We start from the raw sequence: 27,744 nt of genomic DNA on the forward strand, positions 1-27,744 counted from the left end.
AAATGAGAAGGGTTTAAATTTAAAATTAATAAATAAGAGAGAGAGTGAAAAAATAATTGAAGTATTGCTAATAGAAAATGAGTTTCATTACATTAAATAGAGAAAATGATCATAAATAGATATAGATAAAATTTTGGTGGATAGACCAAAATGAAAAAAATATACTACTCCCTCTATCGACCAAATGTTATCTAGATTTGACTCAACACGGGATTTAAGATATGTGAGAAAAGAGATTTTAAAAAGTTAATGATACGTGGATTCCACTTTTATATAGTACTCCATCCGTCCCATTGAAGATGACTCACTTTCCTTTTTGGTTTGTCCCAACCAAGATGATCCATTACTTAAAATGGAAACGCCTTTATCTCTACTTTATTTCCCCTCTCTTACTTTACTTTCTCCTCTTAACACACAAAAATTAACTGCATAAAATCCCGTGCCGCTCAAGGAAGGAGTCATCTTCCTTGGGACGGAGGGAGTAGTACTAGTTTTATAATAAAATGTGAGTATAATGAATGAATTAGTTGAAAATGAGATATGCATACTAAAAATTAAAAAAAATAAAGTGGATAATATTTTGTGGATGGACAAAATGACAAATGTAAACATCATTTGGTGGGCATATAAAGTACTCCTTATGCATGCATATAAGGGCATATTATTAATTTGAGTGAACTAGGCAAATGGTCCATCATGGACTATTTGTTTCGCACGCAAACAGTCCTTGAACTCTAAAAATATCATGGATAGTCCATGAACTAAGATGTAATCACATTCATGGTACTTTTTCATTATTCATTACAATTTTGTACAAAAAATGACCCTCAAGGCATGGCGGGCATTTTTGAACTTTCATATCTAGGTATTGGACATAATATTTTCTCTCTCTCTAGTATAGATATGATATTTTCTTATAGTTTGATTGCCTAAAATGATATTTTTCAATTAACTTTTTCAATTATTTTATGTCAAATCCTCTTTCTCTCTATTTCTCTTAAACTATTACTCCCTCCGTCCCCTAAAAATATGGGCAACGGATATGACACGAAAATTAAGATAAAATTGGTAAAGTAAGAGAGATGAGAAGAATGATATGGTAAAATAAGAGAGAGGAGGAGAATGATAGTTAAAGTAGTGTTAGGGCATTGTGAGACCTATATTATTAAATAGATATAACTTTCTAAAAATGGAATGCATATATTTTTATGGGACAGACGAAAATGGAAAATGCACATATTTTTATAGGACGGATGGAGTATAAAGTAAAAAATTAAAATAAAAAAGTACTATGAAATTCTTAAATATATAAATTATAAAATCTAAAATTATAAATTTACTTATCAAAATTTAATTTTGATTGTGATTTGATTATTTTTTTAATATTAAAAATTAAAAAATTTTAGCTAGCCTTATTTTTAATTAATTCAAAATTTTTAATTTTTAATCAATCTGAAATTCTTAATTTTTAATATTAAAAAATAATTGAATCACAAAAATTATTTTAATAATTAAGTTTATAATTTTAATTTTTATAATTAATATACTTAAAAATTTCATACTTCCTCCATCCCAAAATAATAATATTAAATTGATGAATAATAATTGTATAAAGAGTGAGAAGAATGAGAAAATATATTATAATAGTATCACTTTTGGTACTAGTTTTGTATATGTCCAAAATATCCTTTGTGACACAAATGAAAAAATTAAGGACATTTTGGGGTGAAAATCGCATCAGGTACCAAAAATGTGATTTATAAATACCAAAAACAATATAAAATAAAGATTAAGTACTATTTATATGCAAAAATAAAAGATTAAGTACATATCACTCTAAATAAAAACACATGAAACGATGAACATTTTGAACTATGGGACTATCAAGAAAATTATGATACACTAGAAAATTTTCAAAATATGAGAGAAACTTATTAAAAAGTTGATCATATTTGGCTAATTTTCCAAAAATCATTCTATAAAAAGTTATGTTGCTGCCCAGGATCGAACTGGGGACCTGCAGTGTGTAAGACTGACGTGATAACCACTACACCACAGCAACTTCACGTCTAAATGCATTCTTGTTATTATCTTATTCCTTTAAAATTTGAATAATAATATTGCTGCAGTTATTGAATCATCATGAATCGAGAGCACAGATGTTGAATTCGTCGGCCGCGCGTAAACTCTCTCTAATGGCGGCCAAACCCCATCGCTTCGCTAACTGTAAGCCTCTCTCTCTCTCTTCAACACACAAGCAACAAATTGGAAACGCCGAACTAATCATTGACGCATTTTATCCAACAGTTGCAGAAATTGTTGGTGCCGCCGCCAAGAAGCCCAGAACCATGACAACCAATTCAGGCCAAAACGATATGAAGAACGCCTTTTCCGATTACGCTACTTACCTTAATAACCTGGTATTCATTTTCCCCTTTTCATATTGTATCAATTCGCTTCTAGCAACATGTTTTCTAGGTTTTCCTTTTGTTAATTTAATCGAATAATTGGAGACTGTTGGGTATAGTATATCGGAATCTCCTAGGATTGGTGTTCTACTTAAGCCTTATTTGCATTTGATGCAGCTTTGTGATGCAGTTGATTGATTTTTTAGTTATTGATTAAGTTACATATGAAGGATAGGCTGTTGGACCTATCATAACCAGCTCTTGGTAGCATTGCTAATTTCGTTAAGATTGACTGGGCTGCCATTTCTTACTGAATTTGTCTGCTACTACTAGAAGAAACGACAATGAAATTCCTGTCCAACTCTCTTCAAATTGATATTTTCTCACTCTTAATATATTTGCACAACAGAATGACAAGAGAGAAAGAGTGGTAAAGGCCAGCCGGGATATTACTATGAACAGTAAAAAAGTCATATTTCAAGTGCACAGGTAAAAAGGATATTGTTGTTTTATGTTCATGTGTTTCATGAAATGTTCAATGCTAATAAGTACTCTATATATTTCGAATCCATGTATACTTGTATAATTATTTCCATAACCTTGTTGTTTCTTGGTGTTGTTTGATATTCAACTCAAATAGGAGTTACTGTTTGTTTAACCTTGGTAATAACAGACTCAGTAAGCACAATAAAGAGGAAGTTTTACAGAAAGCAGAAAATGATCTAGCTGCTGTGATGGATCAGTATATAGCTCGTTTAGTAAAAGAGCTTGCAGGAACAGATTTTTGGAAGTTAAGACGAGCCTATTCTCCCGGGGTAACCATTATTCTGCCATTTTAACTTCTGAAGGCTTCAAAATGTTTTGCAATTCAATCCTGATTTCCTTGCATTTCTAGATTCAGGAATATATTGAAGCTGCTACACTGTGTAGCTTTTGCAAAACAGGTGCTCTTTTGAATCTTGATGAGATCAATGCTTCCTTACGAACTCTAGGCGATCCATCTAATGAGCCTTTGCAAATTAATGTGCTTGACTATCTGCTGGGGGTAATGCTCTAACATTTTTGTGACATTCACACAAATTACGAGCTTCATTTTCTATGTCAGCCTCCACCTATTTTTGTCTTTGGTATATGAGACTCTTACGATTCTACAGTGCCTTGTTCAATATCCGTCTCTAACAATAATTAGCAACTCATCATATTCAGCTTGCTGACTTAACTGGAGAGCTGATGAGGATGGCAATGAGTAGGATATCAGACGGTGAACTTGAGTTTGCTGAAAAGATTTGCAGGTTTGTGCGTGAAATCTATAGAGATCTGACACTTGTTGCCCCAAAGATGGACGACTCCTCGGATATGAAGCACTTCTCAGATATGAAGCAAAAGATGGATGTAATGCTCCAAAGTGTAATGAAAATAGAAAACGGTATGATCTAAATAGTATTATTTGTAGATATGCTTTATGTATGCTCCAAAGGAATGTGCCATTGATTTAAATATTCCTCAACCTCACAACTTGCATATCATCATTCAGCTTGCTATAGCGTCCATGTCAGAGGGTCAGAGTATATTCCATTCCTCGGATCTGAAGATACCAGCTTTTCTATGCTGGGTGTACCCGAGAATGAGTGACAGATTCTGCGAACTGTCAAGTTACGGTCACTGATTTCACAATTACCTTTTGCATCCGCAGTATACGTTGGGAGAAAAGCAGCAGGATTTTGAATAACTAACTAGTGAGTATCCTCCTATTCATACTGTGTAGATGTGCTGAGACAGAATTCGGCAGTAGGTTATCTTAATGGGTTCAGTTATTTGAATACAGACTGTGGTGTGAAATTTGTGCCTTTATGTGCCTTTTGAATAACTAACTAGTGAGTATCCTCCTATTCATACTGTGTAGATGTGCTGAGACAGAATTCGGCAGTAGGTTATCTTAATGGGTTCAGTTATTTGAATACAGACTGTGGTGTGAAATTTGTGCCTTTATGTGCCTTTTGAATAACTAACTAGTGGGTATCCTCCTATTCATACTGTGTAGATGTGCTGAGACAGAATTCGGCAGTAGGTTATCTTAATGGGTTCAGTTATTTGAATACAGACTGGTGTGAAATACAGACTGTGGTGTGAAATTCGGCAGTAGGTTATCTTAATGGGTTCGGCAGTAGGTTATCTTAATGGGTTCAGTTATTTGAATACAGACTGTGGTGTGAAATTTGTGCTAAAATTGCAATGCACTTCGTCGAGTCAGGTTAAAACTTCTCCCCATCTTTTGGAATACAAGCCATGTATCTGATTTCAAAAGTGTTGTGTATGTCCCTACTTTTTTTTATCTCTGCCTTTATGGTGTAGTGGTTTTGGTGCATTTAAATGCCACAGTAGGAAGATGGTGGAAATGTGGCCCGTCCTTGTCTTGTCTCATTGATATTTTAAAGAATGATTTACAATGCAATGATTTAAAATTCACCGAACGAAAAATCAGGAATCGCAGCCCTTGGGACCTCAAAACCCAAAACCCTAACTGAAGAAAAGGAGAGAAATGCACTAAGGGAATATTAACCTAAAGACAATGTAGTTCCATTTCCATTTGTTTGTGGTAAACTGAGAGAAACTAGAGAAATTAAAAAGAGTTTAGCTTGTAGGTGAAGGTGTCTGTTTCCTTTTAAGAAGTTGGTGTAATTCAATATAGGAAAAATCATTGTGATGCTCTAGCTTTGTAAATCAATCAGCCACTAAAATCTCTAGATTTCATAACTCAAAATAAAAAATAATCAGTGATTCCCTGCTTACATGATTGAAATAAAATATTGCAATCCACATTATCATGAATATCAGATCAAGCAGTGTATGTGTGTGTGCGTGTTAAAGTGTACTAATAATGATGTATACATTCACTTTTACTTACCATATGTTGATCTTTTATTTAAAGTATTGTATGGGATAACATGTGACATTCCATTTTACTGCTGTAATGGGTGGAGAATGATGTGCACACCACATTGTGGTCTTGTGGTGATGATACTAATAGGAAAATGCGAGTAATTCTTTGACAGAGTGAAGCTATACCGTTGAAGGATCATTGATAGTGCAATCTTGGTCTCATTGCTAGCGAAATTCAAGCCAACGCACGTTCTTGGCCCGTAGCCAAAGGGGAGGAAGGCCATGGGGTTGTTCTTGGTAGCTGCAGCGACGCCCTCTGCAAATCTCTCCGGTTTGAACAAATGTGCATCTTTCCCCCATATCTCTTGATTCCTATGCAGTGCCAGAGGTGGGATGTGGAATTCCATCTTGGCCGGGAATTCGTATCTCCCCACCCTCACCCGCCTCGTCCCCTGCCTCACTAGGCTCGCAGCAGGGCAGTAGAGCCTCAACGTCTCATTGATAATCATGTTAGCCTTCGTCAACAAATGAGAATTATCTTGTGTTAGTTAATTGTAATAGTCCTATGTTGTAAAAGTTCTCTTACCGTCTTCAATCTAGGAAGGCCTTCTGCAGTAGGATTTTGCTGTCCATAAATCTCTAACACTTCTTTTCTTGCCTTTTCTTGCCAATCTGTGTGGATTGCTAAGAGAAGAATTGTCCATGACAGCAAGCTGCTCGTAGTTTCGTGCCCGGCTAGGAAGAACACCTTGCATTCATCTATGACATCGTCGAGTGAGATCCTATTCTTCTTGTCTGAATCATGGTGAGCTCTTAGCAATGCTCCAAGAAAATCAGTCCCATAATCCCCTGCCTCCTCTCTCTTCCTCACTATTGACATGGCAGTGCCACGGAGGGACCGCTCAATCTCGTCCGATTCTACTTCCTCTCGAGTCTTCCAAATCCTTCTAAACAATCAAAACTGATCAGTAAAAATGGCAAGATAGTACATAGAATGATTATGATGGTGTGGAATGTACTCGAAAGGCCGGATCTTGTACGCATTCTTGAAGATAAGGAAGCCTAGCTTGGTGAGCATGTCGAAGATGTTCTTTCCTTCCACATAACTGCTGCCAAAGGCAGTTCTTGAGATCACATCTGAGCTCATGATTTTAAGGTGTTCAGACACATCCATTTCTCTGCCATGGTAGTGCTTCCAGTTTTGCAGCATTGTTTCAACACTTGCAATCATGGATGGAATCATCTCCTACACAAGCAAATAGTGGGGGTCGTAAACTGGCTACATTGAGAGATAAAAATCCACCAGTTTCATCCTAAAATTAATTGGTGATAAAAGGAGGGGCCTATGAGACTTATATAGTGATTTCAGTTCTCTTTGTATACAAATGTGGGATAGTTATATTATGGAGTACTATTTAGTTTCAATTGCCAACACCCTCCCTCAAACCCTTCAAGGTGAAGCTTGGAGGGGTTGGACTTTTTTTCTGATCGGTTGGAGCACTGGCCCGAATTTTTAAGTCCAGATTCAGTCATTTCTTTTCGGTTTCAACCTATATAGACTGATGGGTTTATGGTTTAGGGTCAATTAAATTTGACCGACAGCTGGCGATACAATGATAGAAATCCATGAGTTTCATCCTGAAACCAATTGGTGATTGGAGGACGGCCCCATGAGACTTAGTAATTTCAGTTCTCTTTGTACATCGATGTGAGATAGTTGTATTATATTTTTTAGTTTCAATTGCCAAAAGAGAGTAGAATGAAAATATTTTATTTGACCTTCAAGCTTTCTGCATAAAATGCATGGTTTGCCAGTTTCCTTAGCTTCAACCACTTGGCCCCTTCAGCCATAACAAGCCCATCTCCAAGCAGCTTCTTCACATTACCTCTACTTTTAATTTTGATGAAAACTCCGTTCTTGTTTGTGAGTATCTCTTTAGCTATTTCAGGCTCAGTTATCACCACATGAGGTTGAGGGCCAGTCCAGGTTAGGAAATTCTTTCCTGTTAAACACAACAAATTTGAGAATAGTTTCCGAAATCGAGCTAGTTATAGTCAGCATACCATAAAGCTTCATCCATTGATAGAAGTGAGGCTGGATTTTGGGGAATATATCATGTGACAACTCCATGGGGCCCTTGAGTGCTTCTTTTCTCAAGACCATGCTCTCTTTAGTAGTTCCGTGAATGAGTCTGTAACGAGGGCCAGTGATTCCCTGTGTGTTCATCATTCGCTGCACGCGAAGCGGGATCCATATTGCCTTGTAGATGAATCTGATTAAGATGAGTGAGATGAGAGACACAAAGAAGTTGATGATGACCATGGTTGATGTAATGCACAGAGCCTTGAAATGAGGCGAATGCCTTGTATTCATAGATGAGGCATTGTTGGGGTGGTGATGAAAACAACTCAGGCAAACAAGGTAGTGAAAGTGATGTTTTCTAGCATGAAAATACAGTTTTTTTCCTCTGCTTTATGATCATACCAACATAGAAAGGGAATCATTCTTATCTATAGAATATTTTGTTTATGTTTCTTTCTTTTTTCTTTATCATTAGCAAATGACTTTTGCTTAGTATACACTGTACTTATAGTACTTAGTAAATATGATTAAGAATATACAGTTTTTACAAATACATCCTTGAAGATTGAAGAGAGGTATCCAACGATGAAAAAGTTGTCTTCCAAGTGCAATGAGGTTATGGCTAATTCTGTAACTAATAAATGATTTTGAAATTTTCAACGATTTATTTAATATAATAAATAATACTAATGATTAATTTAATTAAATATCATTTGACTCAAATTTTATAAGGATGAGATAAATATTTGAATAGATTGAAAAGAGTAGGGATTTAAATTACTCCATCCGTCCGCGAATAAAAGTCTTTTTTTAAAAAATTTAGTCTGTCCGTGAATAAGAAGATTCATTTTACTATAAATGAAAATAGGGTCTCATATTCCACTAACTCATTCCACTCGCATTTCATTTAAAACTAATATTTTATACAAGTGGGACACATATTCCACTAACATTAGTCTACAAACTTTTCTTAACATTTCTTAAAATCTCCTAATGGCGGACGGAGTACGTAGCTATGAATAATTTGACTCTAATTTAAACATATTTCAGTTTTTGATGTGTTGTTTTGTATGGACTAATAGAGATATTTACTCCACCTGTCCGTGATATATATTCTATCTGTCTCATCATAAGTGAGGTGTTTCATTTCTACACGAGATTTAAGAAAATGATTTTTTTAGAGATATGAGTGGAGAGAATAAAATAAGATAGGAGGAATAAAGAAGAGATAAAAATATTTTTATTTTAATAACAAATCATTTTGAATGATACAAGCTAAAAAGAAAAGTGAGACATCTTAATTAGGAGGGAAGAAATAAATAAATAGGGAAGGAGAAAACATAATCTCTAATATACTGTACGTGTCAAACATACCAAAGGTGGTAAGAGATATTAGAAGGGAAAGATATGTAGATGACAAAATAATTATATAATCTAGGATTGATTATTCTCTACCAAAAATATATTTTGTCGTTATTAATCTTAAATTTTCTCCTATAGTAAGATATGTTGGAAAATAATAATTCTATTACTCTCTTATTTTATCAATTTTTATTTTGAAACAATATTCATTTATTATTAAATCATTTTTTGAAGGAGATAATACTAATTGTTATTCATTTCATTATATTTTCATTTCATTTCATGTTCTATTTCGTCATAGAAAAGATAACTTCATCATTTATTCGTAGAAATAATAATATTGTTTTCACCTCAAAATCATCAAAAAAGTTCTTGAATCGTTGGATTGATAAGTTCTTGAAAACACATGACATCAATGGTGCTTCGAGGGCTTATTTTCAGAACATCAAAACCAAACTCACAATTCACAAATAAAATCACTGCATTCAAACTCAGCATCAGTTGATGAGATAACAAAACACACAATGCATGCATTCTAGTTTACCTAAATGCTTAAGTTTTGAACTATATTTACATGCCAAATTTCAACTCAAAATACTCATTTCAATGTCAGACCTTTCAACTCCTTTTTTATCCACATTTTCTGGCACCCTGAGCTGCTTGCTAGCTCATCTTTATTTGAAGAATTCTCCATCATCATCATCATCATCATTTTTTCACTGCCCTTTGAGTGATCTTTTCTTGCACTCTCCTTCTTGATTACTTCATGACATGAGCTGCTTTTTGAAGTGTCTTTTTGTCTAGTCTCCCCCTTCATGTTTCCTCCTTGATATGACTGCTCTTTTCTTGAGTTCTTCTTCTTCTTCTTCTTGATTCCTTCTTGACCTGAGCTGCTGTTTGAATCATCTTTTCTTTTCTTCTCATTCTTGATCTGGACTAGCTTGTCATACACACACCATGGGAAACTAATATAGTGATTCCTCTTCATCTTCATATCCTTGTTGTAATGACCCCAAAAATCGGGATGATATGTCACGTGATACCAAGCCGAAGCCATTGCTTTTTCATCCCCCGATTTGCTTCCTTTCTTGAACCATGATCTAGCCTCATTCCTCAGAGACTTCACTGCAGCACCAACCGCTTCAGCACTCTTTCTTCGATCAAAGGTTTTCGACATCTTCATAATAGCTCTGCTCAATATTTCACCCTCAGTCTTGATGCCGTAGTAGTCCATCAAGTTTCCAAGTTTACGGTCATAGTTGGTCTTGCACTCGAACGCTTCCTCAATGTAGTCTCTGAAGCCATCAACTTCCATGTCAGAGTCGTACGAGCTTCTAGCCACTTCTCTTGTGAACTTTAAGGAACTCATGTCAGTGGAGACATGCTGAACCTCCCTGAAGAGCTTGCCTATCACACCCTTGGACTCGCAAGTGGGCTTGTCACGCTTCTCCATGAACTCAGGGTATTCTTTCACGCGTAGTTTAGGAGGGATCTGTGCAGGGACGCCAGTTTTGGGGAAGTCGACTGCCACTGAGTGTAACTCAGCTAGCTCCAAACAAGGACTGCTCATGGCCATGAATGGCTCTTTGTCAGCAAAAACAATGTGAGCATTGGCAATCATTCCTAAACTCTCGTTCAAGATATAGTTGGTGAAGTATTCTTGGACCTCCTGCAAGAACATCAATTGCGCGAAAAGCTTACCAATTTGACAGATCATGTAGATGATGAAAGAGAGAAAAAAAAAAGTACCTCTATAGTAACCTCATGGTCAAGCCGTGTGGCTGGGGCAGGATTGTAATCCATAGGTGAGAATTGTTTCGGTGGAACCATATCGGGGTCCCAACAAACAAAATATATATCTCCATCCAAATCGCTCCCAGAACATTCGTTCGGATGTGGTCTGTTATCACAACATTTCATTATTAGCCTTCAACAATCTTATACAAGAAACTAAAAACAAGTGAGTTTTTACCTCATTCCTTTCTGAGGGAATACTATGCAGTTCACCATGTGATGCAATGCTGGGACATCAATAGCTTCTAGAACCCGGAGATCGCCAGGGTGCAAGCATGGGTTCTTAGCAACAGCCACCTTTCCTTTAACGACGTAATTGTGATCAGTAGATGAATACTCATCAATGGATTCCTCATAGAACTTCCTCTGCCCAGCGCCAGAAAATTGCACAAACACTTGTCCATATTCTAATGTGGCAGTTTCATCGAGACATCCCATCAAATTTCTAGCTTGTCGGATGAATATTCTGGATTTGGTCCGTAAATCCAGCAATTGTGATGACCGGAGAGTTTGCAGCATCATTGCAAGAAACGGCTCTTCATCAGGTTTATATCCACATTTCAACATTTCCTTCAAGATGTAAGTGTTTTCTCCTAGAGACATGAGATCCAAAGCTTCGAGAGCCTTGAGTGGATCAACTACAATATCATTCAGTTGAGCGACTGCTTCGCTTTGCTTCTTCTCAAAGACATGATCCGCGACCCCAAGAGTGGATAAGAGTGTGATGATTTGGCGATTCAAGAAGCAGGGTTGGTATTTGCTCCATCCTAGAACATTCAGTTTTGTATCGTCCGATTGATACTTCAACATGCTCGGTCTCAGCGACATCTTCACTGATGAAGTGGGATCAACTGCGACTACTCCTTTGTAGCCACCATACCTGATCTGGAAGGCAGATGGAATATTGCTTCTGAGACCACATTTTATAGCAACTCTCCGTGCAAAGTCGACTGATATCTTTCCGATCCCATCAGAAAAGATATATGTTGTTCCGTCTCTAACAAGCTCAACATCAGGGATCTTTTTAACCTCATTCTGAGCTACAGTTAGGGTCTCTGTGGACGAACCAAAAGACTGTCCAAGCCTTGCAGCATATTTTGCCACGTTCCGTATGGAACTGAAGTCGCCCATCCACTGCCTTATATCATTAGCATTGAGGTTGTCGGTTGGAGCGAACATCCATAGGGAGTTTTCACGTAATTGACTCGAGGAAAATGCAAGAAACTCGAATTTCTTGCTCCCAATTGTGATGCCATTCCTGAGTGTAGAAAGTATCCTATCGTACAGCTTTGTTCTCGTGCTCTCATCCCCACCAGCTCCCCTCGGTGATAAATCAGATGCATACATCTTACTCCAGTCCTCTTCCACAAATGAAACACGGAGAAAATTGTCAATGTGATCATGGAAGTTGCGTAGCACACGATTTGATACATTCACTTCTGGACCATGGAAATACACTTTGGTCGGAGTGACTTGAACCCTGTGGATATGCACCACGTCAGCATCCACAGCGGGAGATTTCAGTTTCTTGAATGAGCCGTAGCTTTGATGGTGCTCAATAAGCCATGAGTGAGGATCATAACAGCACTCCTTCAAATAGTAAAGCTTTTCCAAAAGCTGCTCCAGGTATGCAATATCAAATCTTTCTGGATTGAGCAGCCGGTAAAAGTTCTCATCTAGTTTCGCCCCGGGAAGACAGCCAGTTTGCACCAAACAACAAACCTTGAAGAGTAGTCTATATGGAAAATCAAGACCTCGGGGAGGTTGCATGATCGGAACTAGATCCATATTTTCACAGAATGGCACACCAGTTTTTAAGAAGAATGGCTTTTTACTTTCTTTGTAGTATACAAAGTGTCTTTCAAAATCAGGAAGTTTTATGCCATAAGGAAGCCGGAGACATATACCGGAAGATTGTCCGATACACAACGATGGGGTAAAATCAGTTGTTCGGACCCATTGATCGTCTGGAGTTTGCTGAAAATAGCTATACTCAGAGTCTGCAAGCTTCTTGTAGATTCGCGGTGCTCCATATAACTACAAGACATTAGACAAAACTTATCAGTTCTTTTAGTTCCTATGTTTCATCTATAACACCAAAATGAAACAAAAGTAGAATTGGTACAATACAGCAAAATTAAGCAGTAAATACAGAGAAAATATGAAGAAAATTCAGTGTTCTTTGATGTAGAAGCATAAGTATGCACCTTGTAAAGTAATGTATCTAGTTATTTCCTTTGATGTAGATCTATATATCAATGGTTTATGAATGAAGCAAAGTAATACCATTAAAAACAGACCTGAATGAGAAGCAGCTTGGGAGCATGAATGCCAGAATCATACAGCACAATCTGCCATATATTGTCATAGTAGAGCTGAAGCCTGTATTCAACTAACTCATGACACAATAACAAGTGCATAACCTTAAGGCCAGTTCCGAATCTAACACAAACATCTGCAGCATTCCACAACACCGAAAACTCGTCTTGTGAAACCTGGCATCCTAAATTCAAAGTCACACCCTCCATAACATTGTCATATGTTCTAGGATTTGGCACAATGTCTTTCTGATCCCAAAATTTCAAATAGGAATTACCACACCTTGGGCGAAAGTTTCTCAAACGCATCAATGTGTCTTCGTCTAGGCTATGCGTAAATTGGACTATAGCATAAGCCCTTGAACCAGGTTCCTGTTTGATTTTTACTTGTATGGCATATATAGTACCAACGATATTGCGCAATAGTTCATGCTCCGAGAAGATCATCCTGATCCTCTCGGCAGAAAGAAGCGTGGGGAAGCCAGACACTTGAATCGTCCTCCCCATCTGCTAACTGCAATAATGTTCACGAATCACTAATTTAACGAACTACATTATTAGTCAAGCTAAGATGACTATATTCCTCTCGGTCCCTGAAAAGCGAAAAGTATAAATTATTTCCTTTTTAGTATGAAATTTTCATTACCCCTCTCTTACTTTACCAATTATGCATTAAAACTAGTGTCCAACCAAATGATCATTGAGGAAGGGAGTATTACATAATGCTTCCAACACAACAAAAGCTGAAAACAAACCAACGTAGATCCAGAATCCTGGATATCTGTAGTGAGATAAAACTGAAAATAAAGTAGCAACAGAGATACATCCAACACAACAACAACAGACCAACATAGATCCAAAATCTTCCTAGTTATCAGTAGTTAGAAAAAACTGAAAATAAAATATCTTACTCACAAGTGATGGTATCAAAAGCTAGAGAAAATCATGGAATATCAAAATTCTAGGTAACATAATTTTTTTTTTAAAAATGATTTTGTATTTGACTTTTGAAGTAAACGCAATGAATAGTAAAATCCACAGACACATACTGTGTAAGAGAAGAAATGAAGCAAAATGCAAAAAAATGAGTTTGGTAGTGGATCAGTATGTGATACCTTTTTGTTTGCTAGAGTTCAGAGAAAGAAAGGATAGGTTTACAAGTCAACAATATGTCTACTCCATTAATGAAGAAAAAGGAGAAGAAATGTTTGTTTTTTTGGCTGCTGCTGCTTCTGCTTCTGCTTTTAGAGTGGAAAGGAAAAGAAGGGCTGAGATTCCATATGCAGGGACGTACGGTAACAGTAGTAAGTAAGTAAATTTCTCTTTTTATGTTTTACGCAAATTACGCAGTCGCGATTTGTTAATCTTTGATCGGATTAATGATCATAAATTCATAATAGTATACAGTACATATGAATATATCAGATAAAATTAAGTAAGTGAGAAAATAATGTAAAAGAGACTTTTACGTTATTCTCTCACCCACTTTAGGGTGACTATTTGTAATTATTTTTCTTTTAACAAGTGCGAAAATGAAATGTCTAGCTTAGGCTGGGACGGAGGAAGTATGTAAAAAAATAGTTTCATTTATAGATGACACGGGTTTTAATGAAAAATTAGTAAAATAAGAAATGAAAAGAAAAAGTAGGTAAAGTAAAAGAGAAAAAAAGTGGATAAAGTATGAAATAGAAACTTTCCATTTTAGAAAATGAAACTATCTTTTATGGATATCTCAAAATAGTAAAATAAGACTATTTTCTTGGTGGAGGAGGGAGTATTGATTTTTAATTGATGAAATGTTACATGTGTGTATTGCAATGATACAATAATGGGATTAGACGAATATGACAAAAATGAACAATTAATGAAGACAAAGGGAGTATAATTTTTAAATTAATACTCATCGATCCATGAAAAATAATCTCATCTTTTTATCACTGTTTACCAAAAATTAGTCTTATACTGTACTAAAAATGAAAAGTTACTTCAAAATTTATCACTCATTTTTTTTTATCTTTCTCCTTTTTACTTTATTTATATTTTTCTATTTCTCTCTCCTACTTTACTTTATCATTTATCTCGTAATTTACCAATTTCGTATTAATACCCATGTCACTTACCAATAAAATTATAGAGTATATTTTTTTAATAATTTTATATGTACAATTGATGTTATTTCAACTTGAAACTATAGATGAAACTATTACAAATGAAATTATATGAAACTATAATTTATAAGTACATTACAAATGATGTTATTTCAACTTAGAAACTATTGTGTGGGTGAAGAGAATCCAATTACTCCCACCGTCCTACCGAAGATGACGACTTTCTTTTCTAATTTGTCTCATCTAAGATGACTCATTACCACAAATAAGAACTCATTTATCTCTACTTTATTCGTCTTTCTCTTACTTTATTCTCTCCACCTAACTCATAAAATAAAACTACATAAATTCTCGTACTACCCAAGGAAGGGGTCATCTTCCTGAAAACGTATGGAGTATTATTTTTAATTATATATATAATCTCTTATGATTAATATAAAAGAAAAATAAAAAAAAATTAACGAATACTATAACTTTCAAATAGAATCAAAATATATTTTTATCCACATTCGAAAAGTTAGTACTCACCTTCAAGGGTTCGAAAAATAATAAAAACTTAAAACTAGTGAGAATTAATTCATTCTAGCTCACCCTAGCCAACCCTGTCATGTTGCATGCTCTTCAGTTTTGAGTGATTCGGGTTGTGATTTTTTTTGGGCTTATCAAATCTTTTTCTAGTTCGTCATGTCGCGGAACAAGGATTCAGAAGAATTTTAAAGATAAGTCTGGAAACAATAATCATCGAGCATTGTTAAAAAAAATATACTCTTTCCGTCCCATGATAAGCGAAACACTCCTTTTGGGCACTGAATTTTAAGGAATTGATATTTAAAGAGTTAAAATAGAAAAAGTAAAATATGAAAGAGAGAAAAGTAAAGTTAAAATAGAATAAGTAAAGTATAAGAGAGAAAAGTAAGAGAAGTAAAAAAGAGAACAAAACTGTATATAAACTCTTAAAATCAGACAAAACTGTCGTCCCACAAAATTTTCTCACACAACTGAATATTAACCACAGCATCAAATTTGTGTTTCTGGCAATTCAGGCATCAGCACTGTTTCAGTCTGATGGTGTCTATGAATCGCCACACTTCCTGCAGAGGCTTGGTTTGCAGCTCTGTTGCTTCCAAAATTTTTCCTGTTTGATTCCCTCGCGATCCTCGACCCGAACTGCAAGACGAACAAGGTCAGACAGTGATCAAACAAGGCAGGTTTCTACTAAATTATGGCCTTCAGTTGTGACCTGAATTGCCCTTTTGGGCAGAAGAGCTACTTCATCGAGACCAAGTAATCGTGCAACCTGCAGAAGTGCAACGGGGGATATTAAGCGCAACCAAGTGAAAAGGCATCACCAAGATTTTATATTTACTTGTGTTGCTACAAATGTTGTAGCACAAATTCATAATGGCATACCTCCCTTAGAATTTTTTTGTCGCCAACTCCACTTGGCTTATCGAGGTCTGCAATCTCCCATAGAGGAATATCGAGCAAAGTCCTGATGACATCTTCGTCCAAAAACGGGAATCTAGCCTGACAAAAACAAAATAATCGAATGTGAAATTTTGTTTGCGGATACACGTTCATTAGAGTTATAGAGACTCCATGTCAAAGTTTTTATACAATCGAGGACTTTCAGCACCTCCTTCCCGTTGTCACTTATGCATCTGTCGTCTCTCCCTAAGTTTCTCTTCCATATTCTTTGCATGTCTAGCTTCATTTCCTCATGGAGGCCAAGCCAACTGGCATGAACAAGAAGAAATAAGTAAACCAAACTCGCACAATTAATTTCAATTATTGCAATAGAACACATGCACTTGAGCAGGTAACAAACGACGGACCACCTTTTATTTCTAAATTTTGTTTTATGCCGGCCATAGCCAGCACATTGCTCGTCTGCACCTGAACCCACTAGGAGAATCCTGGCCATGGACTTATATTTGACGCGTTGATATTGAATACCATCGTTGCCGCTTGTCTCCTGATAAAGCCAACCATCTCCTCCAGCAGCGAGCCATAATGCTAAGCCTATATTCAGGTCCTGCAGCAATTATACGGGATGGGGTTTTCGGTATATGCACTTTGAATAAGTTATAAGAAAGCAATATTGAAGCGTTGATTAAAATGGGAAGTGTGCGTGGCTGCAAGCTGCGAACGTGTATGTATTATTCAATAAAGCATGTAAGAAGAATCTAAACAATAGAACATCATGCTAATACGCAACCAAATGAAAGAACTATACCATGTATGTTTTAGAAGGATTTATAAGTGTCATGACATGCTTTGTCTCGAACGTCAACTTCAGTAAGTCAGCATCAATTTCTACAAGGTTCCATCTGTGAATTGACATACAAAGTATAAAAAATATAATATCGTTACAAGGGGGTGTTCTAAGGAGCAAGGGGCGCTTATCAGATCAGAAACTGTATGTATATAATATGAGTTTCATATTCAAACCATATTGTAACCATAACTTTATATGTTCCAAGAAATTTGGATAAGAAGCCAAAGCAGATTGCATTAACAAAGCATTGGCGAACTTAGACTGGTATTAATTACTTTAAGATGCATACAAGTTCGAATTTTAACAACTGACTAGGACGAAGAAAATTTACTAAAACTGGTTCCAGTGTTTTTGAATGTAAATTTAGCCCCATAAACATAAATCTGAAACATCAAAAATCTAAATCAACTGACCTCCTTGACGGTGCAATCTTCTGAAGTTCCTTTAATCCAGCCTTGGCTGAGATTCTATCTGGTGCTGACTCGCCATCAAAGCTGACATTAAGCATATCAATTTCATCTGCAATCAGAGTTTTCATAAGACAGAACGGTAAGCATGCAGCTTCTTTTTCATAAAGCAAATAAAAAGTAGATGTAAACTAATGTAATCATATCATGAACTTTATATTTATCATCGAATTTACAGCACACTGTAACTGTGAATTTCTACATCACAATTCAGACCCAAGAGTTCATATTAATTGAGTCATTGACCAAGTTAAACACCCTGCAATGATCTTGCAAGGATACATAGTTACATGGTAAAGTCAATGAGAGTTCACAGTCAAAATAGCTGAGTACTTACATTCAGAATCAATGCACTGATGCAGTAAAGCAGCAATTATCATAGAATCTAAACCACCAGAAAACAGCACTGCTATTGGAGCATATCCCCCTTGAGTATGATTCCCCAGATAAACCTGAGCAAGCACCAAGATTAAGCTTGAGAATTTAGTAAATAGAATAGTTCAAATATTCTAAATAAAGCATAACACACATCAGCAGCTTTCAAAAAGTTTTAGATTCTAACACTGACACCAGAAACTCTGTATCTTACAATAATCTTAGTCATTTATTTACAACAAAATAATGCAAATTCACACCAAACCTGGTAGATTCTGTTCAAACTGGTCCGTCGCTTTACAGATTCTGTCAAAGCCTTGAGCACTTTGTGAGCTGTTGCTAAAGGCACACTTCGTAAACAATCTGTTGCAAATCAGGGAGAAAATCCAATATTTAAATATACAGCCAGGATTCGGTATCAGATGTAATCAAATATCATAATGCAAACATTTATGAAGAAGAATGCAAGGACTGACAAATCAATTCAATTTAAAAGTATGAGATAAGAAGGCACAGAGGTTTGAGCCCACTCACTTCTTGACACTGACCTGATTCAGATGAAAAATCTGAAAGAACGTCATGTTGTATAAGAGGACATTCACTGAAGTAACCACTTAGATTCTCAGGTTTGGGCTCAATGCCAGTTCTCTCCCATGTGATCAGTTCTTTTAGCCCAACATCAGTCCAACCATGTTTTTTAACTTCTCCAACTAGATAACCACCCATTTTTAGAGGAGTTATTGAGACACTATATACACCACATGACAGTTCTTCCCAAAAATCCAACTCAGTTTTCCCTTTCTCTTCCTCGATATCTGTATACAGATACCAGGTAGACTACCGAGTTAGTCAAGAGGATTATTGGTTAAAGTGAAAAGCCAACAGTAACAGATTTCTCAACTGAAATAGGATGAAATGGAGACATCTATTAAACCGTATACCATGGGGTTTTTTAGAAGAAGGTGGTGACACTGAGGATAGCAGCAGACGAGAATCATCGAGTGTTGGCCAGTGAACTAGAAGACTTCTTCTTCCAAAAGCATCTCTACCAAACCACAGAGTTTTTGAAGTATCCTACAAGCATAAAACTGTAAGCAGAAATGCTAATCACAAAACTCGAAACACTCGTATCCTTAGCATTTTTTGAAATCATAGGAGAAACTTACCACACACAGTTACCTGCCAATAGATCATCGCCCATGGTCCCCTAATTTTTGACAGAAGTTGTGGAACGGATTCTATATGTCCTTTAGAACAAGCTGTAGATCCCACATTTTCATGTGATACACATGAGCAGCAGCGTTCAAGAGACTGCATAAGAATCTCCGTGTCATTGCTATCGCTTTTAAATTGATTCCCTCCATAAATTTCGCCTAAAAAACATAAACAGCAAAATGATTTGACACTGAGACTTCACCCATGCCATTTCTGAACAACACAGCATAGACAAAACAAATCAACCTCCACCACACAGAGATGGGAAACAAAACACAATTATGTCAAATTTAAGCATAACTAATAATGAGCAAACCCGCAGATAGAACACTAGATAAGCAGATATCCTGATAGGTACAAATAATACATATAGATATATATAAAGTAGTGCCATAGGGCAATCACTATAAGAGCGATTTAGCTCACTATAAGGGCGTTTTAGTTCACAACACGAATTTGAAAACACGGAGTGAACCAAAATACCATTATAGTGAACTCAAATCCTTTACGGAGCAAATACTTCACTATAAATTATAGTTACTAAAATCGCTCTTATGGTGCACTAAATTCGTGTTCTCTAGTTATGCATTTATGATTAGTTATACTTTGATCATCTCCCTATATATATTTATATATATGAAGCTCGGGGTCCCTATTCCCAATGCGACTCATAAATTTTTGTTTTTACCAAATAAATATTTTTCCAACCAGTATAGCATGGATGAAGTCCTTCTGTGTGTCATGGCGGTTACGAAACTTCAACGAAACCATCAAATTGCAAAAAACAATTAACAGTTCAAATTTACCGGAAAATAGCAATAGCTGAAGCTACCAAACTACTATTGAGTATAATATACCATTGTAATATACCATTGTAAACAAGAACATTTCCCAACTCATCAGTCAGTGGTTGCACAACCGGATTCACTCCTCTAAGTTGCAGCGTCGACCCAATGAATAGCAATTCCCCACTGAACTCACTCCCATCCGAATAAAGTTTGACAATTTTAGTTCCTAAGCTATCTGGCCCCCTCCTCTGCAGAGCTGCTTTTATATCATCCTCTGACACCAAAGGCTGGATTTTTAACACATAATCACAAAAAGAAATGGAGAAGTCAGTCTAGATTAGCAGTGAATAGAAGCAGGGAACAACGGAATGTGAAATTACCAGATCACAAAATTGAGAAGATGGGGAGGTGTAATTGGGTAGCAGAAGTGATAAATCAATCTTAATTCCAGAAATAAAGAGAGCTATTCCACACATCGTCTCAATTTCACTAAAAACCCTAATTGCTCTCTGCAATCTCCACCCTAAATAGGACGTTTAGGGTTTTTCTTAGACTTTTGTAAATTAAAATACATAATTACATTAACAACGAATTGCCTCCGTAGCATAGTGGTAGTGCGTTCGCTTCGTAAGCGAAAGGTCGCGAGTTCGATCCTCGCCGGGGGCTTTGATTTCCTTATTATTTTTGCTATTCAATGTAGTTAATCCCTTATGGGTTGTCGCATTAAATGTAAAGAATAGTGGATTAGAAAAGTTAGTAGAATATGAGTCCACTTTTTTATATTGATTTTATATTTTTTGTGAGTGGAATGTGACCATTTATGGTAAAAGTGAAATGTGACTCTTATTTTGGGATGAACAAAAATGACAAAATATGACTCTTATTGTGGGACGGATGAAGATTTTTTTTTTAATTTGACATCAGTTATATACACCCTCCGTCCCACAATAATTGTCACTCTTTTCTACTTCTGTCTGTATAATTATCACATTTCATTAACATTTTATTATAAAATCAATAAAAAGTAGATTTCATATTTCAATAGCTTTTCCAACCAACTTTTCTTTACATTTTTTAAAACTCGTGCCTATAATAAGAGTGACAATTATTGTGAGATGGAAGGAGTAATTATTTGTCCCTTTTATTTTAACCTTTTGTGTTGGTGACATAGCTGCGAATGAGATTGGTTTTGGAATATTACTTACTTCAATTTAGATTTTAGAATATAATTGAATATGGTCTACTTGACATATTTTCTCAAACGAAAACAACATTAGTTTTTTCACTCAATTCAAAATATGAAACACAAAAGTATCAATAATAAAGGACAAAAGTCAAACGAGACAAAAGGGACCCACAGCAGATCCGGTAAGTTGGACCCACAAATTGAGAGCGCTGACATGGCAACCAAATCTCCAACCGATTTATTCTATCCTATTGTATGTAATTTCAAATTTTCCTTAATTGTGCTGCATCTGCACTTAATGCTCCCTTTAACTCTCTTTTAATTTCTCTCCTTCTCCCTCCATCTCCTTCACTTTTCTTTTTCACTGTCGAGTCGTAAGAGGTAGTAACTAAAACCCTTGTTCCCTTTGTTTGTGTTTTCTTGAATTGTATGTATGTTCATTGTTCAGTGCAGAGGTTAAGTTTTCTATCCCTTTTTGTGCAACTTTTCTGGATTATGAATGATCTTTTGTAACAATGGAAAGTTGTTTTAGCTCATGTTTCAACATTAGATCCACTTGTTCTTATGCATTGTTTGCTTAAATAATCATCTTTTTCATTTTGCTTAAATAATCATCTTTTTCATTTTCTTATGCTAGGTGCAAAAACTCTATCATTTAGTGTTCAATAATTATCTTCTTGATATTTAATACTCCTACTAGTTTGCTTCTATATGATATCTCCTCATGTTTCAAGTGATATGTGTAAACTCCAGTATGACTGTCCTATCTAATTGGACTGTTTTACATAATTCTTCATACTTGTGCGGCTTGTGGTCTATGCAAAACTCAATTTTAATACAAAACGCAAAACCAAACATACAGGTCATTTTTAAGTCATTTTAGTAAGAATGACCTAAAATGATCTAAAACTAATTAATAATGATCTTCAGTGTTTTTGGTTAATTATTGACCATCAGATTGGCAAATCTCATGATTAGGATCTGGCCTGCATTTTGTATTGATCACTTTCCCATTTGTGCCCTACATGTGTGTGTGTGTTGTATTGCTATGCACTTAAATCTCTTTACTTAGTTTTTCTCTCACTATACTTTACTAAGAATCTGTATGGTTTCTTTTGGTAAATGTCTATGCAGTTATGGAAGAAAAACAACACCCAACTCCTCTAGATGTAGCACATGCCTTTGTCAAGCAATTTTATGTCATACTCAACCAATGTCCTCAAAATCTCCATAAGTTTTACCAGGAGCAGAGCCTACAAGGCTGGCCCAAGGCTGATGGTGTCGTGATCCCTGTCACAACCCTAAGTGTAACTATCTTCGTTGTTGTCCTTCAACTATTCATTACTAAAACCAATACTAGTGATTTTGTTCCTTCAATATGCATCTCTAACTTTTTCAATTTTGATGTGCTTTGCGTAGGGAATAAGTGAAAACGTTATGTCGTCCGAATACAAATATTGCTCTGTGGACATCAAAACCACGAATGCACAAGAATCTATCAAGGGAGGAATCGTTGTTGCTGTTACTGGTTGCTTGACCACAAAGAATAATGTCCAAAGGAATTTTAGTCAGACTTTTTTCTTGGCGAAGCAGGAAAAAGGATTCTTCGTCTTGAATGACATTCTTCAGTTTTGTTGCGTTTGCGAGCCCTCAACTAAGGCTGCTCCTACTCAGGATTCTGGTGTAGTGAATTTACATTCTAACTCGATTTGCCATTTGTTGCCCGGATTAATCTATTCTTCTGTGTTGTACTATGTAAATAATGTCGACCCTGGCCTTCCCTAGGCGACACTCGTGATGGTGCTACGGCCTTAAACTTCAAAGCAGCAATTCAAAATGGAAAAGTCATGGAGGAAAAAAACCCGGCCTCACCGCCAAAAGGCACAAAACCACAGCCAGTTGACACACCTGATGTCAAACCATCTTCTTCAAATGTAGCCACGAAAATCACCTATGCTTCTATGGTATGTTAGCTGATGTTATCGTTATTTGAATTCCTATTCTAATATTGAGACTTGTCTAATAAGAATGTTTCTGAAATTTGTGAAAGCTTGCAAAAGAGACTCTTGCTGTTTCTCCTAGTGGCGGTGTGTCTTCCACAAGCAAAGTCGCGCCTAAGTCTCCTAGTGCGTATTCAGAAGGTAAGCTCCGGTACTAGGCCAGCCGGTTCCATAGCTATAACCAAATTGTGGCTTCTGATTTATTTGATGATCGTTGCAGCGAAGGGTATATATATTGGTGGATTACCTTACGACATTAGTAAACAAGGAGTTATGGACGTTGTAAAACAATTCGGGCATGTTAAGAATGATCCGGACACTACTCAGATCAGAAGACACGAGGTTCGATTCAACTTATTCTGTCCCACTCAAAACTACAATAACTCAATCCTGCATCTTTTCAGGATGGTTTCTGTTGCGGATTCGTGGAGTTTGAGTCGGCAGATTCTGCGCGTCGTGCAGTTGAGGTACACTCTCGTTTTCAAACATCATTTTATTCCAAGGACATCATGTGTTTTTTACCATTTTGGTCAGCATATCAACAGCTGCAATAACGTGTTTCGCTTCTTTGCAGGCGCATCATGTGATGTTCGGAGATAAGGAAGCCTATATCATGCCCAAGAAACCTTATAATCGAGGTGAACGAACCAACATTTTTCACGCCTTTCATATACATATATATAAGTCACAACGCTACTTTCAGCAGTTCAATTTACTCAACTTGGTAATAACTTGTCAGCTCTCTGGTTTATATATACTTAATAATTTGTTCTTTTTATAAAAATAATAAATTGGGATGATCTTATATATAGTATTTAGGCCTATTGGTTTAGTTAGTATCAAATGAATTCCCTCATAATTCCAACCTTTCAACTGTTGAAAACAAAGCTATGAACACATGTGGCTGCATCTTTGATGCTTTTTTTATTGGTAGGTAACAACGGTAGAGCGAGGCCAGCAACGAGGCGTGGACCGCACAATGACAACTCCGGTACGACAGAGAATGGAGATTGGAGTAACTACGGTCAGCGGCCGAGGCAGACCAATCCTTAAGTAATCTGCATTCATCACTATGTCATTTGATATTTTGATGACATATAAATACTGTTTTTTACATTTTCAATTAAGTGGGCAATATTTGCTTGCTTTTGTTCTCCCATTTTTGTGATAAGAGACAGGTAAAATGTGCTACTAGCTTATATTGCAGATGCTCCTAACTTACTTAATTTTAACTCATAAATATACCCATTTTCAAAAAATGTGTATGTCAAAAATGACAATGAGTGAAAGACACCCTCCTCCCTTCTGCAGAATGAAGCAATTGCCCCTCCGATTTTATGAGTTAGTTATTAAAACATACACCTAATTAAAAATGGATGACACCCTTTAAAACATAAACTGAATAATCATTTCTCCATATTAATTGATACCTCAATAATAAGTTAGTTGGGATTTAATTTGTTATCTACTATTGAACGATGATCACATAACATGCATACTCTTTTTCTTATTTTTATAAGCCTGGAATGAATGCTACATCAAATTAAAACATTGGAATTTATCAAAACTCCATTCTCTAATCAGCAGTATGTGCATACATGTTCTGTCAAAACATTTATTTAAAATCGCACAATCTTCTTTAATGTCTATTGCAGATTATATTGTGTAGACATACAAATATAGAGAAAAATATCTTAAAACAACAACCTGAATTTCGAGCTTATAGTAAATGTACAAGGTGTGTAGGTTACAGTTATCTGTTACTGCACATATAGTAAACGTACAAGGTGTGTATGAGAAAAGAACACGAAAAGGAAGAGCGAGTGAGCGTGCCTTTTGGTTTGTTGTTGCCTTCACCGAGCTTGGTTGCATGCTCCGAACCTTCTTCTTGGAAGTGGTCACTCACCAATTTTACACCCTATAAAGCATAGAAGAAGATGATTTACATCTATGTTATTTGATGCTATAATATTCTCAAAATCATGCGACACACGAAGATCGACATACTTACTATTGGAATCACAACGATCAACACGTTGATGTACAATTTCAACATCGGCACTTGAGGCAAGGCCAGTACAGGCACTTAAAGCAGTTGCCTGCCCATCTTGGATACTTCAACTGCTTGCTCGGCCTCTCACACAAGCACCCACGACAGCTGAACCATTTAAGGGAGCAACGAATCCATTTGCACGAGCAACCTGGAAATTTACTACAGCACCTAGGCCACTCAAAGCAATGGCAAGATTTCTTCTTTCTGGAACACAAGAGAGCAATATTCTTCGGTATTAATTCGAATGATACGTGAAGATACCTTTATCCGTCATATGAATTAAGTTTTTGTGTGCCAACAAGAAACAAAATACACGCAAGAATACAAAGTTCGTATAAATTGATTACGAGACACGACACTCACTTTGGCAAAGCAACTGTTCCATTTTGCTTATGTTTGTAACTAGTATCCGTGGAACCTCCTACACTCGTGCCAACTTGGTTATTCATGAGAACCACCGGATCATTGTTGAGCGGTTCACCAACCATTCTTTTCTCTCCATGTTTCACATCCACGCTCACGGTCTTCCCAATGTCTGATCTTTCGTTCGGATCAACTCCTTTAGTAGTTGCAGAAATTTGGTCAAACCCACCTAACTCACCCGAATTTCTTGATTCATTACCGTTCAACTGCTCTGTAGATTTACCTACATCTGCAACAGTATCGATCGTTGCATCATAAGAAGAAGAGAAACTATCGTCTCCCGTATGAATGCTAAACAAAAATTCATCAAGAGACGAATTCCCTTCCATTGTTGGAGAGTCATTACTAAAGACATAAGCGGGACTATCGGGATCATAATCCTCGGGGCATTCCGTCACTTGGAAAGAAGGCGATAGAATTGGTGTCTCGTCTTTAACACCCTCTTCCGACCTGCATGAGCCTCCATGAATGCTACTCTCTCCTACAGAGTCGGGAGGTTCAATTTGAGAACTGACTCGAACGATATCTTCACAAGAAGACTTTGATGTGGAAGAACTTGAACTTGTCTCTGAGCCATGTTCGTTATCGTTAATAGCGCCCTCTCCTAGGTCTGTATTCGATATTACACGCCTACTATGAGAATCACCGGTATTTTCTTCAACACCGTCCCTTTCACGGTTCATAACTGAACCATGTTCGTTATCATTAATAGCGCTCTCTCCTAGGTCTGTATTCGATATTGCATGCCTACTATGAGAATCACCGGTATTTTCCTCAACACCGTCCCTTTCACGACCATGTTCGTTATCGTTAATAGCGCCCTCTCCTAGGTCTATATTCGATATTACACGCCTACTATGAGAATCACCGTTATTTTCCTCAACACCGTCCCTTTCATGGTCCATAACTGAACCAAGATATACAACACTGAAACACAAGATAAATGCATGAGATGAGAATTAGAACAAGAATATACCAATATTTTTCATGTCCTCTGCATCATTCTCTCTCTTACTTTACTTGTTTTCCGCTTTAACTATTATTACTATTATTTTTTCAAAACACGTGAAAAATAAAAAAGAAATGTTTTGTTTCTAATGGGACAGAAAGAGTATATGTTATTGCACATCTCATAAATAGTTATCTACTTAAACTTTGATTGGATTTTACAATTAACTACGGACAAAGGCTCCATAAAATCAAGAAAATTTGATTTCACTGAATAATAATTGAAAAAGAATCTTGTAATCATTTCTCCCGCATGAGTAGGTCAATTTTGGTCCTAAACATATAACCAAAATACGCATTTGGTCCAAAACATTCACTTATAGAAAAACAGGTCCATAACAAATGAAAATGTCGCCGAAGTAGTCATTTTTTGACGGTTCCATGAAAAAACTAACGATCATGCCATTGTGTAATTAACATTGACCATTTTGTTTACAGAACCGTAAAAAAAGGACTATTTCAGCGACATTTTCATTTGTTATGGACCTGTTTTTCAAAAACCGAATGTTTTTGACCAAATTCGTATTTTGGTCATATGTCTAAAACCATAATTGACTTTTACTCTTCGTATTATAACAAGTTAACATTTTACCAAATTTCATCTTATTACATATTTTCAGACAACAATATTACCAAATTTTCACATTAAAAAAAAAGCACAAGAACATTTTTTATAATGGAAAAATGCAATTGTTGCCCAACCATTTTATCGAACAAACACAGCAAGATTCACGATGCATATAATCATATTAGCAAAAATTAAATGAAAAGTTTTTCCCAAATTAGAGAAAATTACCATAAAAATAATCGCAGGCTTCAATGATCCTCAGGATATCCCTTTCTTGCGTTTCCTTTCGGAGAAAAATGGGAATAATAATATAAATCCCAAAGGCATTGAGGAGGATTAATGAGGGTTTTGAGGGGAAATTGAATAATGAAAATGAAAGGAAGAGCTGACTTTTCGCAGTTTCATTTTCCAAAACAATCTGTATTTTTTG

The 27,744-nt window shown here is 36.2% G+C and overlaps 6 protein-coding genes and 2 non-coding genes across 19 annotated transcripts; 3 read left to right on the forward strand and 5 right to left on the reverse strand.

Moving 5' to 3' along the window:
* Nucleotides 1–1,989: 1,989 nt before the first annotated feature.
* On the reverse strand, nucleotides 1,990–2,062 carry TRNAV-UAC. Its single transcript has one exon. It is a non-coding gene; the product is annotated as a tRNA-Val (tRNA).
* Nucleotides 2,063–2,137: 75 nt separating this feature from the next.
* Nucleotides 2,138–5,891, forward strand: LOC125215033 (translin-associated protein X). Of its 4 annotated transcripts, none has more exons than XR_007175199.1 (8): nucleotides 2,138–2,226; nucleotides 2,308–2,420; nucleotides 2,818–2,897; nucleotides 3,082–3,223; nucleotides 3,304–3,453; nucleotides 3,615–3,834; nucleotides 3,943–4,144; nucleotides 5,462–5,891. XR_007175199.1 is itself a non-coding variant. In XM_048116324.1 (7 exons), the coding sequence occupies exons 1-7, from the start codon at nucleotides 2,160–2,162 to the stop codon at nucleotides 4,038–4,040; spliced, it is 870 nt and encodes a 289-aa protein (XP_047972281.1). In that variant the 5' UTR covers nucleotides 2,138–2,159; the 3' UTR covers nucleotides 4,041–4,508. The 4 variants fall into 4 exon arrangements, 1 of the variants encoding a protein (XP_047972281.1); XR_007175200.1 differs by having other exon boundaries at nucleotides 5,518–5,795; XR_007175198.1 differs by lacking the exon at nucleotides 5,462–5,891 and adding an exon at nucleotides 4,577–4,623 and having other exon boundaries at nucleotides 3,943–4,200.
* LOC125215034 (cytochrome P450 CYP749A22-like) lies at nucleotides 5,238–7,625 on the reverse strand. Its single transcript, XM_048116325.1, has 5 exons — nucleotides 7,353–7,625; nucleotides 7,068–7,291; nucleotides 6,308–6,534; nucleotides 5,875–6,235; nucleotides 5,238–5,803 (listed from the first exon to the last, which is right to left on the reverse strand). Exons 1-5 carry the CDS (start codon nucleotides 7,609–7,611, stop codon nucleotides 5,369–5,371), a joined length of 1,506 nt encoding a protein of 501 aa, XP_047972282.1. The 5' UTR covers nucleotides 7,612–7,625; the 3' UTR covers nucleotides 5,238–5,368.
* A 1,571-nt stretch (nucleotides 7,626–9,196) lies between these two features.
* On the reverse strand, nucleotides 9,197–14,107 carry LOC125215031 (probable RNA-dependent RNA polymerase 1). Of its 4 annotated transcripts, none has more exons than XM_048116316.1 (5): nucleotides 13,961–14,107; nucleotides 12,828–13,438; nucleotides 10,706–12,564; nucleotides 10,483–10,633; nucleotides 9,197–10,402 (listed from the first exon to the last, which is right to left on the reverse strand). In XM_048116316.1, the coding sequence occupies exons 2-5, from the start codon at nucleotides 13,350–13,352 to the stop codon at nucleotides 9,332–9,334; spliced, it is 3,606 nt and encodes a 1,201-aa protein (XP_047972273.1). In that variant the 5' UTR covers nucleotides 13,353–13,438; nucleotides 13,961–14,107; the 3' UTR covers nucleotides 9,197–9,331. The 4 variants fall into 4 exon arrangements, with proteins under 4 accessions (XP_047972273.1, XP_047972274.1, XP_047972275.1 ...); XM_048116317.1 differs by having other exon boundaries at nucleotides 12,828–13,359; nucleotides 13,961–14,100; XM_048116318.1 differs by lacking the exon at nucleotides 13,961–14,107 and adding an exon at nucleotides 13,761–13,857.
* Nucleotides 14,108–15,875: 1,768 nt separating this feature from the next.
* LOC125211369 (asparagine synthetase domain-containing protein 1) lies at nucleotides 15,876–20,586 on the reverse strand. 5 transcript variants are annotated; one of them, XM_048111116.1, is made up of 14 exons: nucleotides 20,457–20,586; nucleotides 20,159–20,363; nucleotides 19,253–19,446; nucleotides 19,015–19,147; nucleotides 18,622–18,888; nucleotides 18,339–18,436; nucleotides 18,036–18,150; nucleotides 17,645–17,750; nucleotides 17,190–17,283; nucleotides 16,792–16,988; nucleotides 16,590–16,689; nucleotides 16,364–16,480; nucleotides 16,194–16,250; nucleotides 15,876–16,120 (listed from the first exon to the last, which is right to left on the reverse strand). In XM_048111116.1, the coding sequence occupies exons 1-14, from the start codon at nucleotides 20,550–20,552 to the stop codon at nucleotides 15,971–15,973; spliced, it is 1,929 nt and encodes a 642-aa protein (XP_047967073.1). In that variant the 5' UTR covers nucleotides 20,553–20,586; the 3' UTR covers nucleotides 15,876–15,970. The 5 variants fall into 5 exon arrangements, with proteins under 5 accessions (XP_047967073.1, XP_047967074.1, XP_047967075.1 ...); XM_048111117.1 differs by having other exon boundaries at nucleotides 20,146–20,350; nucleotides 20,457–20,525; XM_048111118.1 differs by lacking the exon at nucleotides 18,622–18,888.
* Nucleotides 20,587–20,670: 84 nt separating this feature from the next.
* On the forward strand, nucleotides 20,671–20,742 carry TRNAT-CGU. The gene has a single exon. It is a non-coding gene; the product is annotated as a tRNA-Thr (tRNA).
* A 964-nt stretch (nucleotides 20,743–21,706) lies between these two features.
* Nucleotides 21,707–24,408, forward strand: LOC125208975 (nuclear transport factor 2-like). Its single transcript, XM_048108525.1, has 9 exons — nucleotides 21,707–21,717; nucleotides 22,397–22,569; nucleotides 22,682–22,943; nucleotides 23,048–23,226; nucleotides 23,313–23,403; nucleotides 23,483–23,604; nucleotides 23,667–23,729; nucleotides 23,837–23,900; nucleotides 24,197–24,408. The coding sequence occupies exons 2-9, from the start codon at nucleotides 22,399–22,401 to the stop codon at nucleotides 24,313–24,315; spliced, it is 1,071 nt and encodes a 356-aa protein (XP_047964482.1). The 5' UTR covers nucleotides 21,707–21,717; nucleotides 22,397–22,398; the 3' UTR covers nucleotides 24,316–24,408.
* A 547-nt stretch (nucleotides 24,409–24,955) lies between these two features.
* LOC125212746 lies at nucleotides 24,956–27,679 on the reverse strand. 2 transcript variants are annotated; one of them, XM_048112990.1, is made up of 4 exons: nucleotides 27,543–27,679; nucleotides 25,679–26,665; nucleotides 25,274–25,519; nucleotides 24,956–25,180 (listed from the first exon to the last, which is right to left on the reverse strand). In XM_048112990.1, the coding sequence occupies exons 2-3, from the start codon at nucleotides 26,641–26,643 to the stop codon at nucleotides 25,312–25,314; spliced, it is 1,173 nt and encodes a 390-aa protein (XP_047968947.1). In that variant the 5' UTR covers nucleotides 26,644–26,665; nucleotides 27,543–27,679; the 3' UTR covers nucleotides 24,956–25,180; nucleotides 25,274–25,311. The 2 variants fall into 2 exon arrangements, with proteins under 2 accessions (XP_047968947.1, XP_047968948.1); XM_048112991.1 differs by having other exon boundaries at nucleotides 25,270–25,519.
* Between the last annotated feature and the right edge of the window lie 65 nt (nucleotides 27,680–27,744).

Source organism: Salvia hispanica, chromosome 3 (genome assembly GCF_023119035.1).
Source record: "Salvia hispanica cultivar TCC Black 2014 chromosome 3, UniMelb_Shisp_WGS_1.0, whole genome shotgun sequence".
Taxonomy (NCBI): Eukaryota; Viridiplantae; Streptophyta; class Magnoliopsida; order Lamiales; family Lamiaceae; genus Salvia; species Salvia hispanica.